The sequence below is a fragment of the Dermochelys coriacea genome, chromosome 21 (assembly GCF_009764565.3).
Source record: "Dermochelys coriacea isolate rDerCor1 chromosome 21, rDerCor1.pri.v4, whole genome shotgun sequence".
NCBI lineage: Eukaryota > Metazoa > Chordata > Testudines > Dermochelyidae > Dermochelys > Dermochelys coriacea.
Window position 1 is genome coordinate 17,710,400 of NC_050088.1, and position 18,975 is coordinate 17,729,374.

At 52.9% G+C, this 18,975-nt stretch overlaps 1 protein-coding gene across 1 annotated transcript in view; it reads right to left on the minus strand.

Moving 5' to 3' along the window:
• Positions 1 to 2,828: 2,828 nt before the first annotated feature.
• The window catches only part of SHISA4 (shisa family member 4), a 37,394-nt gene continuing 21,247 nt past the window's right edge, over positions 2,829 to 18,975 (minus strand). Inside the window, exons 3-5 of the mRNA XM_038380030.2 lie at positions 16,515 to 16,648; positions 9,996 to 10,175; positions 2,829 to 7,157 (exon numbers count right to left, since the gene is read on the minus strand). Of these exons, the coding sequence (XP_038235958.1) occupies positions 7,111 to 7,157; positions 9,996 to 10,175; positions 16,515 to 16,648 (361 nt within the window). The 3' untranslated portion in view covers positions 2,829 to 7,110. The remainder of the gene's footprint in view (positions 7,158 to 9,995; positions 10,176 to 16,514; positions 16,649 to 18,975) is intronic.

Genomic DNA, 18,975 nt, shown 5'->3' on the forward strand with positions numbered 1-18,975 from the left:
ATCTCTTTATTGATGGAGTCCCATATCAATTATTTTAGCCAGGCTCAATCTCAGGCTAATAGGCTCCTTATTACACAGGTCATTTTGTTCACCCTTTTTAAGGTCTGGAAAACTTGCCTCACAGTGAGACTCCAGGAGTTCACTCTATTTAACTTAGCCAAGAGAAAGTGAAGAGGGCCCAGATCCAGGAAGTTTTTGGACCCTAAATACCTTTCTGTATTTGGGCCCTAAACCCCAGATTTAGATGCCACTGTGATCTACAAAACCCCCACTCGGCTGCTATGTAACCCTACAGACATCTAAACTAACTCAGCACCTACATTTGCAAGGTAAATGTTCCGTGGGCACCTATGCTTTTGCCTGTGGGCATGTGCACTGCTACCTCAGGACATGTTTACACTACAAACTTAAATTGACCTATGTAATTACTGGTTTCAGAGTGGTAGCTATGTTAGTCTGTATCAGCAAAAACAGCGAGGAGTCCTTGTGGCACTTTAGAGACTAACAAATATATTTGGGCATAAGCTTTCGTGGGCAAAAACCCACTTCATCAGATGCATGGAGTGGAACATACAGTAGGGAGGTATAAATACACAGCATATGAAAAGATGGGAGTAGCCTTACCAAGTGGGGGGGTCAGTGCTAACGAGCCAATTCAATTTAAGTTGGAAGTAGGCAATTCTCAACAGTAGACAAGAAGGAGTGGAAATCACTTTTGTAGTGTTAATGAGGCCAATGTAAACAAGGTGGCCCATTTCAAAGAGTTGACAAGAAGGTGTGAGTATTTAGCAAGGGGAAGTTAGTTTTTGTAAAAACAATGAGGAGTACTTGTGGCACCTTAGAGACTAACAAATTGATTTAATTTCTGTAGTGACCCATCCACTCCCAGTCTCGAGAACTGCAGAACTGGAATTAATTTTCAAACGACACCATCAAATTAGGCCTGAATAGGCACTGAGATGGGGGCGAGCTGGGCTGTAGCTGGAGCCCACCACTGGCCTGGGCTTTCTTGTCAATTTCACAGCTCCAGCATAGAGCCATGAAATTGGCAGACAGCCAACAGCTGATGTAACGCATTGTTTACATGGTCACTGTGTCACCCTAACTACAGCAACATAAGCCATACACCTCTCATAGAGGTGGTGCTATTATGTCGGTGTAGTAGGGCACTTAAATTGGCAGGAGCAAGGTTGTAGTGTGTACACTGCCATAATCAGATTGACATAAAGCTGCCTTATGTCAACCTAACTGTAGTGTAGACCAGGCCTAAGGCTAAGCATCTGGATGTCTGTCTCCCATCTAAGGCCCGGTGCTATCCATGACCCACAGGAAGACAGGTGCTTCTCCATCTAACTCTTCTGTGGGGCCTGAACAGGGAGGTGTGCTCAGAGACCACCTAATGGATTGGGCCCCATTCAAAAGCTGGCAGCAAGAGGTGATGCTGATCACTGTTAGTCCAGTGATCAGAGCACTCATCTGGGATGTGGGAAACCCAAGGTCAATTGCCTCCCTCCCCCCATCTAAGGGGGGGAAAGGATTTGAACAGGGGGTTCCCACTCCTCTCAGGTGACTGCGGCTGCCATTGGTCTCAAAGTTCTAAGATGGGAGCCACCTCTTCCGGTGTGAGGCAGGCACTTGGCACATTCCCACGAGAAATGCCTGGCTTCAGCAGAGGGTTCCTGGTAGGAGCACTGGAAGCTCCCTAGAAGTGGGGGGCCACTGGTGGCTGGACCGTGGCCCCACACCCATGGTCCACTCATGCTCTGCCCTGAGGACCCGCTCCTGCTTGGCCTCTTCCCCCAAGGCTCCATCCCCACTCCGCCTTTTCCTGCACCTACTCTGGCTCTCCCCCCCCCCCGAGACCCGCCCCCACACTCTGCCTCTTCCTACCACCATTCCGCCTTTTCCCCCGCGAAGGCCCTGCCCACCACTCGCTCGTCTCCGCCCCGTCCCCCAAGTTGCTCACCCCGGCCCCCCGTTCTGGCACCCTTGGTTCCTGGCCGAGAATCACTGGCACAGCTATATGCCTCCCTGCAGCCTGAACTCAGATGCCAAACTCCCAGAAGGGGTGGTGCTTAGCACACCCCTTATCCTCAGATCGCCTGGGGGCTAGCGTAGGTGGTCAGTGTGCTGGCTTGTGTGCATGGCATTCTAAGGGTACGTCTACACGACAGTTAGACACTCATGACTGGCCCCTGCCAGCTGCCTTGGGCAAAGGGGCTCTTTCATTGTGATGTAGGCATTCAGGCTTGGGCTGGGGCCTGGGCTCTAGGACCCTGACAGGTGGGGGTCCTAAAACATCTGCTCTGCAATTACACAGCCCCTTAGCTCAGCCCGGCAAGCCTGAGGTAGCTGGTAGGGGCCAGCCATGGGTGTCTAACTGCAGTGTAGACATATCCTAAGGCATCTAGCTCTCCCCATTGATTGCATAGGGAGCCTAGACACCTACCTATGGCTTTGTTGATCCCAGTCCAACATAGGCCGTAGAATTCTGATGATAGAGGGCTCTTTAATATAGAGGGCAAAAGCAGTACAAAATTAAGTGGCTGGAAGCTGAAGTTAGACAAATGCAAAGGGCTTAAGGGTCCCGGTGGAAACCAGCAGACCATGAACACCCCGACCCGCCAGAGCAATGCTGTGGCTAAAAGGAATCACATGACTCGGGGCTTTTGTCCATGGGCATACCGAGCAGGAGTGGGAAGGTGTGTCTCAGTACAGTGATGGGGAGACCTTACTGCATTCACCCTTCAAAAGAATGTTGACAAATTGGAAAGGGATCAGCAAAGAGCTCGAAGGACAATTCCAGGTCTGGAAAACATGCATCACAATTAGAGCTCGATCTATTTAGTTTATTGAAGAGAAGTTTAAGAGGTGATTTGATTGCTTTCTGTAAGTGCCAGCATGGGGAGATTTCTGACACTGGAGCGCTGGTCAACCCAGCACACAAAGCCCCACAAAGCCCCACTGGAAGGTGAAGCTGGAAAGGAGGCATATGTTTCAACAGTGAGAGCAATTAGTCTTTGGAACAACTCACCTAATGCTGTGGTGGATTCTCCTCAACAGGGTGTGGGTGTCTTTCTAACACAGAGGTTCTCAAACTGCGGGTTGGGACCCCTCAGGGGGTTGCAAGGTTATTACATGGGGGGTTGTGAGTTGTCAGCCTCTACCCCAAACCCCGCTTTGCCTCCAGCATTTATAATGGTGCTACATATATTTTAAAAGTGTATTTAATTTATAAGGGGGGTCACACTCGGAGGCTTGTATGTGAAAGGGGTCACCAGCAGAAAAGTTTGAGAACCACTGGTCTAACAGAACTGCTCTAGCTCAGTGGCTCCCTAACTGGGATGTGAACTCCATGTGACATCCATTCACTTCACAACAATCTTTAAGAATCAGTGCAGTTGAGGAACCACTGCTAGCTCTTCCACAAGATAGAGTCTCACTGCAGGAGTTACTGGGTGAAATTCGGTGGTCCAAGTTATGCAGGAGGTCAGAAAACATGCAGTCACTGCTGACCTACATTGCATCCAACTGCCGGGGTCAGCTTGTAGGGATGCATGTTGAGCAAGTCGGTCCTGTCCCAGCAGGGGGCAGTGATGCAGATGTGAGCCCATTCCCCAGAAGGTAGTTGTGCAGACACACATACCCAGCCAGCTCGATGCTGCTGCTTCTGGGAGCATGTGGTACATGGAGGGCACATGGCAGACAGGTATCAGCCCCACACACATCTGCCAAATTCAGCATGAAGTGGGTTTTTTTGCTTTCACATAAGTGGCTACTAGGGTTATTATCTGTCAGTAGCCCCTGGAACCCTGCAGAGTGCCAGGTGCTGCACAGACACATGGTTCACAGTTCATGGAGAATAGGTCGTCGATGGCTATTAGCCAGGATGGGCAGGGATGGTGTCTCTAGCCTCAGTTTGCCAGAAGCTGGGAATGGGCGATGGGATGGATCACTTGATGATTACCTGTTCTGTTCATTCCCTCTGGAGCACCTGTCATTGGTTACTGTCAGAAGACAAGATACTGGGCTAGATGGACCTTTGGTCTGACCCAGTATGGCCTTTTTTATGTTCTTATAGTGAGAAGCAGGGCCTGCCCCAAAGAGCTTACCATCTCAACAGACAAGACAAACGGGGATGGGGAAACAGAGGCATAGAGATTTGCTCAAGGTCATACAACAAGGCAATGGCAGAGCTGGAAATAGAACCCTGGTGTGCTGTGGTGTCCTGTCCACACCATGTTGTCTCCCATCAGTGGGGTCCTGCTGTGCCCCCAAGGTGACTGTGTTAACAAGACAATAGGCTCCCTGAGACGACTAACCTCAAGTGTTTGAATCAGCCCCATTGCTATGGGAGGAGGAAAGAGGGCTTTCCTGCCCAGCTCGGAGGCCCAGGGACAGCAGCAGGAGCTTGGCTGACTCTGCCAGAACCTGACAGCACCCCCACACACTCACACCACAGGGGAGCTGAGGAGAGGTGACTCTCTGATGTACCATGCCTAGCCCCGCTGGGGTGCCGCCCTGTGCTGGGGTGCACAGGGAGGCAGGTATAGGAGCACTCTGCCTGCTCGGGATGCTCACAGTGGGATTTGCCTCCTGAGCAGCTGAGGGAAAGAGACACTGACTGTGTCCCCCTGGGGGCTTGTTGTCAGGGCCTATGTAAAGGAAACTCACCCTTCCAGCTAAGCTGTGGTTACACCCCATAGTGCAGCCTCCTCCCCTGAGCCAGAGGGCCCTGAAGGCCAAGGGTCTGTCCCTGCTCCTTGCTCAGTGCCTGGGAGATTTGATGATACCCAAAGCCAGGCTGAATATGGTCCCTGCCTCCGCCAGGCCTCATTCTGCACCCTTTAAGTCCCAGAACACAGAAGGCATTTACCTACGCACAGGTTTAATCAGGTTTTTAGTGCACACTGATGGACACACTTGTCATTCCAGCTATGACAGCGCAGCAGTGGCTGCTGCACAGCTCTGAGCAGCAGGAGCGGGTGCATGCCTGGAGCCGGGGGCCACCACACATAGGGTAATGAGGCAGCTCACCTCCTGCCTCCAAGCCTTACTCCTGCTTCTTGGGGAAAAGCAAAATCTGGGATTCAGTGCAGGGGTCAGGGAGGGGAAATCCCCAGGGCAGCATCACACAATTGGCCAGGGTGCTTTCCTCTGACAAACCAAATATCAGCTGTTGACAGAGGTGAGCCAGCAGCCTAGATAGGCTGGGTCTGAGGTGGCAGGGCACAGGCCAGAGGGGCCAGCAGGTCTGACTTAGCTTCCCAGTGACCTAGCCACGGATCCAGGCTGCCCAACTGTCCTAGGGCCCTCATGTCTCCCACAGGGAAAGGGCAGTAAACAGCCTCAAATACTATACTGAAGTGAACCAGAAGGAGCAATGACCCCCAATGACTCTGGCCAGCTGGGCAGGGACCCCAGAATCAGTGCCCTAGGACTACAGACAAGGTGAGAACTTATCTCTGTTACCCATTTCCAGGGACCCCAGTGCGCCTGGGGAAGGGTCAGTCACAGGTTTAGCCACTTGTAGAGCAGGGAAAGCAGGAGAGGAAGAGACAGGCTGGGAAGCCAACCCGGCCTGCTGGGGAGGAGGCGGAGAGTTTCCCTCTTCCCTGCAGTGTGCATGGGGGTGGGGGGCATCTCTAGTCTGAGGGTCAGGAAGGGCACCGCTGATCAGTGGTGGGGAGATGGTGTTTCTCCGGGGAAATTCCCACTCCAGCTCTGGGGGACTCCTGTGAAGCTTGAGTGTAAGCTCCTCAGCCACTACTCCCATGAGCCACCTGGACTCATGAGCTCCTAACCTTGCCACTGCTCCCTGGGGGCAGCATGGTGCTAGGGGTGGCCCCCTTGGCCAATGAACAGAGGATGTGATAGCAAGGGGGCTGCAGCTTACCTGTGAGAGCAATAGTCACACTTGCTTTGTGGGGCTGAGCTGCGTGATTCTGGCCAGAGGCCGGATGGAAACAGGAGCCTCCTGCCATCCAGGGGCCATGAGAGGAGCTCCACTGGGCTTGGCAACTGGTCCTGGACACCCAAGTGCAGTGCAAGGCCATCCGCTGTTAGTGTGCTATGCCCGGCCCTATGCAGGCTGCAATGGCAGCTCCTAATGTGAGGTTTCTCCTTGGGGTGGGAGCCCACTGGGAGCAACGAGCTGTACCAGGCACCACTGAGCAATAGGACTGTGGGTGCCTGCCAAGTGGCACCCTGCCCTGCCCCAGTGCCTGCGGCTCACACCTGTCCTGCTGCAGTTGCACATGGACAGGGCACTCATGCTAGATTTGGAGAAATTGCACCATGCCACAGGAGGTGCTGCCCAGGTGCCCCCCAGACCTTGGTTCCATAGCAATCATTCGCAGGCTGTCCTGCCCCTTGGGAAGGGCTGGCCTCTGCCAGGAGGACAAAGGGCCCATGGTCACACCAGGATCACAGCAACAGGGCTCTGCTCCCCCTCACAATTGAGCTATTGAGATCCTGGTGCCTGTGAGCGCCGAGCTCAGGTGGAGCCTTCACAAAGGCAGCTTCAGCAGAGGGAACTTGCCCCACAAAGGAGCCAGTGTCTGGCTGCACAAGAGCTTCCTTTGTGCTCAGGCTGTGTATTCTGGTCCCTCAGAACGCAGCCTCCCTCACTGAGGCCAGACAGAGCTGTGATCCTCGGAAATGGCCCAGGGACTGCAGTGGGACCTCACTCGGCACATCCTGGGGTACCCCACTTGGCATGCCCAGGGGACTGCAGGGGGACCCACTTGGCATGCCCTGGTGCTTGTGGGGGTACCCCATTCAGTACACCCTGGAGAGACCCACTTATCATGCCCAAAGGATTGCAGGGGGACCCCATTTGGCACACCCTGGGGGGACCCACTTGGCATGCCCAGGGGACCACAGGGGGACCCTAATCGGCATTCTTCCTCAGTGAAGCAGGCAGGAGAGGGCAGGGATGTGCTGCACTGCTTTGCTGAGGGAGAAGGTGGCAATGGCTAGTCTGGGACCAGGCACGGGGTATCCTAGGTTCACAGGAGTCACAATGCAGCAGAGAAGCCCACAGCAGGGGCTCATAAGCTCACAGTCCAGGGCACAAGGCGCTGACTCTGCAGTCTCTCTGGGGTCTCCTCAGGCTCCAGGGTAGGTGGGCTGTGGTGGGAGATAGGGTGGGGGTGCTGTGGAGGAAAGAGATGCAGAGTGTCATTCAGCAGAACCAAGTGCAGCAAGTGCCGGGGTGAGAAGGTTCCCACATGCCCCAGTCCCGGGGGTTTGGGGATAATGTGAGTGGGGAGGCTGCAGCACAACCAGCCAATACACTCAGGGACCTGCTACTATGGCCAGCTAAGGGCAAGCTCCGGCATTCTGGGGCTTAAGGCAGGGGCTCTAGCCCAGCTCCCCTCGGTATGCAAGGGCCATCAATTCTGGGTCTGTTGCAGGGATTCATTAGCGATTGGCATCCCATGCCCATTGAACACACAGGCTGTCACTGTTCTACAAGCCAGCCCACAGTGCACTCTCCCTCTGGCACTGAGCGGGGGACCTGCCATCTGCTCCCTGAGGAGGAGATCAGGGTCAGGAGACCATTCTCCTACCCCATACCCAGAATCCCACCCTCTCTGCAGCCACAGGGTCATTTTTCAAGCTTCATGCTATCACCAAGGGCCTATCTATACTAGCCTAGAATGTGCTTGGCTGGGGAGTGCCCACACCACCAGTTAACTCGCCAGGGAACACATGCCAGAGCCTTGCCTTCGCTAGGGATGGACCCAGTGATGAGCTGCCAAAATCTGAAGAACTGGTTCCTTCACTTGTTCTGGGTCTTCAGCGGCACTTCGGCAGCATGTGCTTCACTCGCTCCGGGTCTTTGGCAGCACTGAGGGACCGTCGCCGAAGTGCCGAAGAAGACCCGGAGCGCCGCTGGGTGAGTAAAAAGGGATTCTCAGCCAGGGGAGCCTCCCCAGCCGGGAGCTCAGGCGGGCTGGACAGGACAGTCCTGCGGGCCAGTTGTGGCCCGCGGGTCGGAGTTTGCCCAACCCTTTAACAACTGGTTCTGAACCGGCTTCAAAATTTAACAACCAGTTCACGCGAACCAATGCAAACCGGCTCCAGCTCACCACTGGATGGACCTGGTGCCATCAGGAATCCACAGACAAGCCCCCTGGGGCTGCTGCCTCCACACAAGGGCAAGCAGATGAGCTCTGAAGAGTGGGGCTCCAGCACAGCCCTGGGTGAGTAGAGCTCACAGGCTGAGGGGTGAATTCAGGCCCCAGGGAGCAGGAATGGGGAAGCGTGTGCAAGTGACAGCACTGCCAGAGAGCCCTGGCGCGAGCATGGGCACATGGGGTAAGGCTTTCCAAAGCACGCAAGTGCCGTGGGGAATGACACAGACCCCCCCTCCCCATGTGGGGAAAGACACAAACCCCTTCTCCCCACATCGAGAACCATCCAGACTCCCTCCCCTGCCCTCCCAAAATGGGGAACAATGGAGCCCCCCACCCCCGTTGTGATAACTGAGCCAACACATTTACCCTAATTGTAAACTCAGCTGTAAAACATGAGTGAAGGCTCATAAACTGTCCCAAGAACTGATAACAACAAATACAGATAGGAAAAGGTACAGAGGCGAGACCGAAGACAGAATTAATCCAAACAAAAGGGGACTTCCAATATAAAACGGACTGTATTAAGAACATGCCTGGTAAACACGAGAAGGGTGGGACTGGAAATCAATTAACCACAATCAGTATGTTGAATACCAGGCCAAATTCATAAATAAAATACTGAGGGGCTGGGCTATTCCACCCATCACCCCTTTTGGGGTCCTCAAAAAGGGATTTTCAGGGGAAGCTGCCTTCTGCAACACTTGTGGACTGAAAAACAGGAGATGGGGAAGGGTCACAGTTGCCACCCCCACCATCTCCAGGGACCCCGGATCTTCTTCTGCCTAACCTTGAGAGACGTCCTGACCAGACCAGGCCAGAGAGGGGGGCCCAGATGACGCCAGTACTGGCTCAGGCTCAAGGAGCTCAGGCTGAGGGGTTGTAACTGCAGTACAGATGTTCGGGTTCAGGCTGGAACCCGGACTCTAGGACCCTGTGAGATGAAAGGATTCCAGGGCTCGGGCTGCAGCCTAAGCCTGAATGTCTACGCCACAATTAAACAGCCCCTTAACCCAAGCCCAGTCAGCTGGCACAGGCCAGCCATAGGTGTGTGATTGCAGCGTTTGTGTAGACATAGCCAGAGTGGCTGATCAGACCGTGACCTGGGCCTGGGTTTTCCAGCACTGTCGTAGCAATTGAGAGTCAACCCCAGAGACAGAAGCTGTGTTTCCTCTCTGGCTGTTCTGTTCTTTCCCCACTTCTCTGTGTTTGTCTTGGTTCGCCTGCTGAGGACGCGGGATCAGACTAACAGCAGCAGCAACGACATCTCCAGCCCAGTAACTTCTCTTTGACCCAAACAGAGGGTTACTACCCACTCTGATACCATCTAAAAGACTGTCAGAGTCAGACAAGGGGTTTTGTCCTTTCAAGACTCTCCAGCTAAAGGGACAGGGAATGAGAGAGGCTGTTACAACACAACCCTTTCACTGGTTTCCCTTCTGTTCTGTCTCTTTAGTAAAGAGTTAAGAAATGAGTTATGGTGGGTTGCGGTGGGACTGAGCAGGCCGAGGTCTCTACCTACCAAGCCCTGGGCCTCGGTAAGCACTGGGTAAAGTCGGATGGTGACAGGACCATGTTAACACCTTTGACACTTTGGACCCTTTATTCCATCTCAGTGTATACGAACACCCCCTCCCCTCCCAACCCAGGGAACAATGAACCCCCACTCCCTAGGGAACCTGCTGGGTGCTGAGCCCTTCTGAGAATGTGACTGTGAATACTGGATCTCAGGGCAGAGGATACAGATTGTCCCCTAAGCAACTGGTGTTGGAGGAGACCCCAGGGCTCCTAGTTTTGGAGGGACACAGCTCTGTAGAGAGCTTCAAGCAGTGTTGTGGTTCCTGCTGCTCTTACCTGTTGGGTTGTACAGTGGGAGGCCCGCTGGGTACATCGGATACTGTGCAGCTGGGGCAGTAGGCGGATACATGGCCATGGGGGCATAGCCTGGCTGGGGGGGTGCAGCTCCAGCTTTGGGATCCACAGGGTAGGTGCATGGCGACTGAGCTGGGTAGCTGGACAATGGGATGTCCTGGCCTGTGCAACAAAGACAAGGTTTGTGCTTCAAGCCCCAGAGTTGCAGCACCACTCTGCAGTGATACCCCCTCCCCATCCCCTTTTGAGACACCTCCAGCAGGCTTTCTCCAAGCCAGACCCCAAAGCACCTCAGAGCCTCCAAAAAACCAAGCCCTCTGACAAACTTCCAGCAGACCCCCACCCCAAGACTCCTCCACAGAGAGATCCCACCAGGCCACCCCAGACACCACCATTGCAAGAGACTCTGCATCAAACAGCTCCCTGACACACTCAAGCTCCCTTTCAAGCACCAAAGATTCAAGCTCCACCACCAGATCGGCCAGGCATCCAGCGGAGGAGGTGTCTGCTCCAAACCCCCTGTGGGACTTTCAAAAGTATGTGCTCTCCCCTGAGCAGTGGGGCCCTCTGCTTGTGACATCCCAAGCTCTGCTGGGCTGGACACCCACATCCTGAGTGAACTTCTCTGCTGAGAGCCCCAGGAACCTGCTTCAGATGCTACAGGGACCATGTACACCCCCCCAAAACTCACTATCTGCAAAGAGTAAAGATAGTTCGTCCTTCCAGCCCAACATTGTACAGCGACCAGAGGGCAGGAAGCAGTGCTAGGCTGGAAGCCCCAGAGATAGAGTCACAGAACAAGTACAGAAGGAGCACAGTCAGTGCCCCCACCCCCTGCGAATGTCCCTCCATCGAGTCGTGGGGGTAGGAGAGGGACACTCAGTCTCTAGGGCCTATGCATGGGCAAAGGGTATTTACTCCTGGGGGAATTCTGTGCCACTGCACATGCACAGAATTTATGTCCCCTGCAGATTTCTTTGCTTCCCTGTAGAAAAATGACTTTCTGATGGGGAAGCCACAAAAGCAGTCATGCAACCCTCCCCAGCAGTATATTTTGGGTGCCCAGGGCAGTCGGCAGAGAAGTAAATCACAGTAGGGCAGGAGGCAGGACTGGGGAAGACCTGGCTGGTGGCTCCTTCCCTGCACTGGGCTCAGCTGCTAGTCCCGGCTAGGATGGGACTTCCTCTTCCCCTGTATGGCATCTGGGGCTGGGTCAGACCCACCCCCAGATTTCTTCCGTGGCTACAGGAAACTCTGTAAACTCCACACACATCCCGCCCATTTTCTGCACCCTTCGCTCTTGAGCTGTACGAGGAGGTATCCGTAAACAGGGAGCTGCATCCCCATCTGTCCAACCCCTGTGCATCCAGGCCCCCTCATGTCCAGACCCTCCCACCAAGCCTCACTCCCAGACACTCAGAATCCCCCCCGATGAGCCCCACTCCCCCTGCACCTGAACCACCCCAATGAGCCACCGTCACCCGGATCCCCACCCCACCAAGCCCCAATCAGCTGCTCCTGGATCCCCACCCACTTCCCCAGCATCTGGACCCCTCACTGAGCTCCCTACACCCATAACCCTGTGCCAAGCTCTAACCCCTCAATTTCCAGACCCCCCTGCTGAACTCCAACCACCTTCACCCCCCTGCAGTCACATTACCATTGCATCCAGAACCACCACCCCCAACAAGCCCCTGTGTATCCAAATCCCCTCTGCAGCCGGATCCCCAACACAAAATTCTTTCACCCCACACCTGGATCCCCCCACACTAAGCCCCTCCATACTTGGATTATGCTTTGCTGAGCCTGCCTGCCCACACGGAGGACCAGGGCCCTGGGGTGTTTCTGGGCCAGGCCCGGCCCTTGCACTGTGTCAGGGTTGGGTGCAGCCTCACTGCTGAGTTCAGCACAGAGCTGCACAGTGATGCACGGTGATCTTCCACCTCTGTGCGGCCAGTGGCCTGTGCTCCCCAATGCCATGCTGGAGCCTCTACATTTATTTGACAAATAAAATTTGCAGAATTTTAAAATATTGTGTGAAGAATTTTTTTGGCACAGAACGCCCTCAGGTATTGAAGGGCGGGGAAGGCTGAGCCTCCCCAAACAGCCTTGCATGGCCCCACCCACACTCCGCCCCAAGGCCCCTTCCTGCTTCCCAGTGCTGTGCTGTGGGGGGCTCTGCTGCGGGGGAGCATTCCGGGGCTAGGGGGGGCCCACACCACCCGCCCTCCTGCCCAGTGCTCCGGGGCTGGGAGAGGAGGCCCCTGCCACCTGCCTGGCATGCTGGGGGGGGGGGGGCTGCGCCGCCTGCCCAACCACCTGGCACTCCAGGGCTGTGGGCAGCCCGGGACTGTGGAAGGGAGCTGGCAACCGTGAGGGTGGTAGGGGGGCTCTGGCCTCCAGCAGGAAGGGTGGGGCCTTGGGCAGAAGGGGTGGGGTGGGCCAGATTGGGGGCTAGCCTCCCGGAGCCTGGGGTTCACCTGCTACCCATGGGCCCATTCATCCCTTGGTCTCTGCTGAGATGTAGTTTGCAAAATCATGAGGAATATGGCTGAGAACTTTAAAACTGGATGGTAACAGACTGCAAATCTGATGATATTCTCAACAAAAAAAGGCCTCAACCAGGCCTGGAGCTGTTTCCATTGCTTTACGCGTACTCAACAGACACTCTAGATGTCAGAGTGACAATCCTGGAATCTTATTATATAGATGAGTGGAGAAGGGGACCAGGACTGTGATGCTCGCAAGCCAGGTGCCAGCTCATGCCAGGCCCCTAGCATGGACAAATGCATAGCTAGAAACCAGTCTGGCTCCCCGTCTCTTAGTATTTGTAAAGTAAGAATTAAGGTTATGAAAATGCGTTTGGTGTTTAGATTTTATGGAATGCTTGTAAATTGCTGCCGGCATTAATCTCACTTATAATACCTGTGTCCTATGTTTAAGGTTAAGATTCTGTCATGGGTATTTTTAGTATAAGTAAGGGACAGGTTGCCGGCAATAAACAATTCACGGAAGCCTGCAACCTGTTCCTGACTTTTACTAAAAATACCCTGGGGCGAGGCGGTGAACAAACAGAGCACTGTTGGGGCTTGAATCTGCTCCAGCCATGATGCTGCTCCTGCAGCAGGGACTGACCGCTGCTGCTCCATCCCCAGGGGGGCTGACCAAACCCCAACTGCTGCACCGGCAGGCCAGAGGCTGGCTGCTGGTCAGCTGTTTGGCACCCTTGGGGTTGACCGCTGGTCAGCTATCCCGGCAGCCCCACCCCAGCCTTTATACTCTGGCGGCCCCCCAGCTAGCCACTGGCCAGTGGTTCCAGGGGCTACTGATCCAGCCTGATCGCTGCTCCGGCAGTCCCGGGCTGACTGCAGCCACCATTCTGGCGGTGGTTGCTCCATGTCCATAGGGCTGGCTGCCGGTCAGCTGTTTGCCAGTCCCCACAGTCATTGTTCTGGTGAACCTAGGGCTGACTGTAGTGGTCATTGCTCTGGTAGCCCCAGGGCTGACTGCCGATCTGCTGCTCCAGCGCCATGCCACCCCGTGCCCCACCTCATGCCCTGCACCCCCACTCCAGCAGTCCTGGGGTGGCCACTGGTCAGCTGTTCTGCGGGCCTCTGCTCCAGTCCTGCCCCAAAAGAAGTCCTGGATGTCCCAGAAAGTCACGGAATATGTGACCTCCATGACAAAATCGTGTCCTTACCCATATTACAAGGTAATATTTAAGTGTTTGCTCTGAACCTGTAAAAGCACAGGAGAGAAGCATTATCAAGTGTGAAATACTAGTTTACCACAGGAGGTATTATCTCCTGCCCAACAAAATAACATAGGAACATAAGAATGGCCATACTGGTTCAGACCAAAGATCCATCTAGCCCAGTATCCTGTCTTCTGATAACAGGTTTCAGAGTAGCCGCCGTGTTAGTCTGTATTCACAAAAAAGAAAAGGAGTACTTGTGGCACCTTAGAGACTAACACATTTATTTGAGTATAAGCTTTCGTGAGCTACATGAGCTGTAGCTCACGAAAGCTTATGCTCAAATAAATTTGTTAGTCTCTAAGGTGCCACAAGTACTCCTTTTCTTTTTTGTCTTCTAATAGTGGCCAGTACCAAAGGGAATGAACAGAACAGGTTATCATCAAGTGATCCAGCGCCTGTTGCCCATTCCCAGCTTCTGGCAAACTGAGGCTAGAGACACCATCCCTGCCCATCCTGGCTAATAGCCATTGATGGACCTTTCCTCTATGAATTTATCTTGTTCTTTTTTGAACCCTGTTATAGTGTTGGCCTTCACAACATCCTCTGGCAAAGAGTTCCACAGGTTGCCTGTGCTTTGTGTGAAGAAATACTTCCTTTTCTTTGTTTTAAATCTGCTGCCTATTAATTTCATTTGGTGACCCCTCGTTCTTGTGTTATGAGAAGGAGTAAATAACACTTCCTTATTTACTTTCTTTATACCACTCATGATTTTATAGACCTCTATCATATCCCCCCTTAGTTGCCTCTTTTCCAAGCTGAAAAGTCCCAGCTTTATTAATCTCTCCTCATACGGAAGCCGTTCCACACCCCTGATAATTTTTGTTATCCTTTTCTGAACCTTTTCCAATTCCTTTTCTGAGATGGGGCGACCACATCTGCACGCAATATTCAAGATGTGGGCGTACCATGGATTTATATAGAGGCAACATGATATTTTCAGTCTTATTATCTATCCCTTTCTTAATGATTCACAACCTTCTGTTCACTTTTTTGACTGCTGCTGCACATTGAGTGGATGTTTTCAGAGAACTCTCCACAATGACTCCAAGTTCTCTTTCTTGAGTAGTAACAGCTAATTAGACCCCATCATTTTATATGTATAGTTGGGAATTTAGAGACCAGACGAATTGTTGTGGAACATCAGAGAACAAAATACTTTGTTGATTGCTCCCCCGATACCAATGAAGAGGAGCCATGCACAAGGACTCGTCCATCAGCTTGAACTCTGGGGGAAAGGAATAAAAATCCCTGACAGGAAGAAACTGGATCTCCTTGGACTTTGTAAGGGCAAGATTTCTAATCACAAGAAAGGGATCCCCAGCTGCTTAGCCTGGGTTAGCCCTCGAGGACATATAGGGCTTGCATATTACAGCAGCCTCTGTTACCTTTTGGAACCTAAGACTGTAACTCATTTGTATGTGTATGTTTACCTGCTTTAACCTTGTAAATAACTCTCATTTCTTTTTCTTAGTTATTAACTCTTTAGTTAATGTATTATAGTATTGGCTACGAGTGTTGTCTTTGGTGTAAGATCTGAGGTGCAAGTGACCTGCGGTAAATCCTCTGAGACTGGGAGTAACCTGAATATTATTGTGATTTTGAGTGTAAGGGACCATCAACCACAAAGACAAGCTTCTCTGGGTGGCAAGATCATAGAATCATAGGGATAGAAGGGACCATAAGGCTCATCTACTATAACCCCCAGAGATGGATAGGAGTACCCAAGGGGACTGTCTGTGGTTCCATGTTGAGGCTGTTGCAGTGTCTGAGGAGTTCACACTTGATTGGTTGGTGAAATACAAATATAGAACTCACAACCAATTTGCGGTGTGTGCCCTGTTTCTTGACAGTCTGCCCTGAGGGTGGTACTCATGCTCCTGAGCTACTGCAGACAGCTTAACAGGGACCAGGAGCTGAAGTTGGGGAAAAGACAGGACGGGTTAGGGACAGGTTGAAAGAGACAGGGCAGAAGGGGTGAAATATGCATGTGTATGGCGGGGGGGAAACAGATAGAAGTGTCTGTGACCACTAGAGAATACTCTCCTGCAGAGCTTGGACCCACAAATCCTGGGTCTCACCATTCCTCTGCTGTCAGAAAATATCTGTGAAGCCCATTAGCAAAATGTCTCTCTAGTGCTGGTCCATATAGAAGATGACAACCTACTACTGTGATCAATTACTTCCTTAGCTCAAGTGGTAGAGATCTGTGCAGTGGATCAAAAGGTTCCAAACCTGATGATGACCCCTGTGGGTGTCAATATGAGGCACATTATGTAATTTGTGATTTTTCAGTTTGCTATTTTAAAAACCTAGAAAATGACACACAAAAAACTATGGTAAGGTTGCAAAGTCAAAAACACAGAAGTTAGGAAATACCAGAAATAAGGTTGCCTGTGCAACCTTAATTCAGCACCCCCTTGTGCATATGCATGATGATACACAATCATGCTGTATTTTCCCCATGCCGCATTCAGCGCACAGGATGGACAGGGCTCAGTTAATGAGCAGCTAGTCACTATTTTCCTCCCCTCCCTCCCTCCCGGGGACACACACTACAGTCACCCTAATCACATCCCTCCCCTCTCTCCCCAGTCTAGAGTCAAAGAGAACGAAATCAACCAACCTTTACCAAGTACTTCCTGTGCCTGAGCCCGCTCTGGGGCCCCTCTGCCCCTCCTCCTGGGCCCACCCCGCTCTTCCCAGGCTGTGGCAGCACAGAGGGTAGCTGTGCTGCCCACCCCTACCTTGGAAGGGTGTCCGCATGTGCTGCCGTCTCTGGTACAGGTAGCAGCAGGAGCACATGAAGCAGCAGATGATGGTGGCAACGATGGCCACAAAGAGGACGATGGCTGAGGCAATGCCAGCGATGGTCTTTGGGCTGTGGGACACAAGAGACATGGTTACAGGGCAGTCTCAAGTACTGTCCTGAGCACCCAGTGCTGCCTTTCCCTAGATCAAGTGGATCCTTCACAGACTCAAGCTGGCTACATGCTGCAGAAAGAGAGATGTGCAGTCCACAGGCAGCACCTGACCCCTGTGCATTGCAATGGATGAACCCTGGGACCCTGCCCTCACTCCCCAAGGCTGTGGAGATGAAAGGATTAATGGGTGGGCTTGGGGTTTGTGCATGGCTGGGACTTGAGACCCCTTCCCCAACCCTGGGAATGCCCCATGTGACATTCTGGGCAGTGCTTTGATCGAGTAGAGGCTGTGTCATAGCCATACAGCTAAGGGTAGCATAAAATCCCTCCTTTACCTGTTAAGGGTTAAGAAGCTCAGATAACCTGGTTGGCACCTGACCAAAAGGACCAATAAGGGGAAAAGATACTTTCACATCTGTGGGGGAAGGTTTTTGTTTTGTGTTTTTCCCAGGTCAGCGAGGAACCAGGGCAGGGAAAATACATCTAAAGCCATACCTGAACTAAACATCTAAGATTACAAATTGTAAGTAATAGGAAGGAAATACATTAGATGATCTTTTGTTTTAGCTTGTGAATTTTCCCTGTGCTAAGAGGGAGGTTTATCCCTGTTTTTTGTAACTTTGAAGTTTTGCCTAGAGAGGAATCCTCTATGTTTTAAATCTTATTACCCTATAAAATTATCTTTCATCCTGATTTTACAGAGGTGTTTCTTTTACTTTTTTTTTTCTTTGTAATAAAGTTCGGTGTTTTAAGAATCTGATTTAAGAATCCAACCAAGGGTCTGGTCTGTGCTCACCTTGTTTACCTATTTGGTTGGTAGATTATTCTCAAGCCTCCCCAGGAAAGGGGGTGAAGGGGCTTGGGGGGATATTTTAGGGAAACAGGAACTCCAAGTGCTCCTTTTCCTGAATCTTTGTCTAACTCACTTGGTGGTGGCAGCAGCATTACCCATCCAAGGACAGGGAAGGATTTGTGCTTGGGGAGGTTTTTAACCTAAGCTGATAGAAATAAGCTTAGGGGGTCTTTCATCTGTCCCCTGGAGTTCACAGTGGGAGGGAGGGAACCCTGACAGGCTGCCTGTGCCATGAATCACTGGAGACCTGGATCACAGCAACAGTCAAAATCCTCCCAAGAGAAAGGCAAGCTTTGTAGAGTTCCCCAATCTTTCTGCCCTGCAGCTCAGCCATGCTACAGCCACAGCTCTGTGGGAACAGTGGTCTTCATTCCACTCAGGGCTCCACTGCAGGGATGAGAGACACACTGCCACTGGAGTTTGGAACCCACATGGGAGTGAGCCGGGCACTGGAGCATACTGCATGCCACGCACCGCCACCCCCTTCACGCACGGCCACGCACCACTGCCTCCTCCCACATACATGGCCATGCATGACCATGTACATGGCTACACACCACTGCCCCCACTCACATACACAGCCCTGCTCCTCCTTCCCCCCCCCCGCATGTATATGGCCATGCATCACTGCACGCCCCATATACAGGGCCACGCACTGCCGCCCCCCACACATACATAGCTCCCTGCCCCCCAGCATAAATGGCCAGGCACTGCTGCCCCCTCCACATACCTGTGGCCATGCAGAGCCCTGCCCCAATGCTGCCTTCCCCTAAATGGACACGTGCTGCTGCCCCCTCCCCCTGCACTACAGCCACTCACCAAGACGCCTCCCCAAACAGAGCCCCACCCTACCCTCCATTTGGCCATACACAGCCACACACACACCAGCACTGGCTACACACACCAAGCAGACTGCAGGGGATCGTCAGTGCTGGGTGCTATCAAGTGTCAAGTCCCTTCCCCTCCCCTTCCCTCCAGCTCCTCCCCTCCTCCCTCAGCCCGTCCTTCAGCTCCTTCCCATCCTCCATCTCCAACCTGAATCCTTCAGTCATCCCTCCCCTTTCGCTCTGCCTTTATCATGTGGCCCTCTCCCCTGCACAAATCCTCCCCTTGAATCTCCCACCCCAACCCCCGAATGGGCAGCCTCCTCCCACTGCTCTCGCCCCCTAGCCTGTCCACTGTGGCAACTCACACACACTTGCTTGCCTTAGGGACCTTCTGGGCTTGTCACCATGGCTGGGTAGCCAACCAGTGAGGGCTGCAAACCATGCCCTCTTCCAGCTGTGGCTGGTGAGCAACCTGAGCCCCAGCCTGAGCCCCAGGGCTGTGGCTATCCCCCCACTCTTGGCCACCAGGCCCCAGGGCAATGCATCCAGCAGGAATGATGAAGACACAGCAGCCAAGCTACTTGACAGCACAGGTGTGCACAGC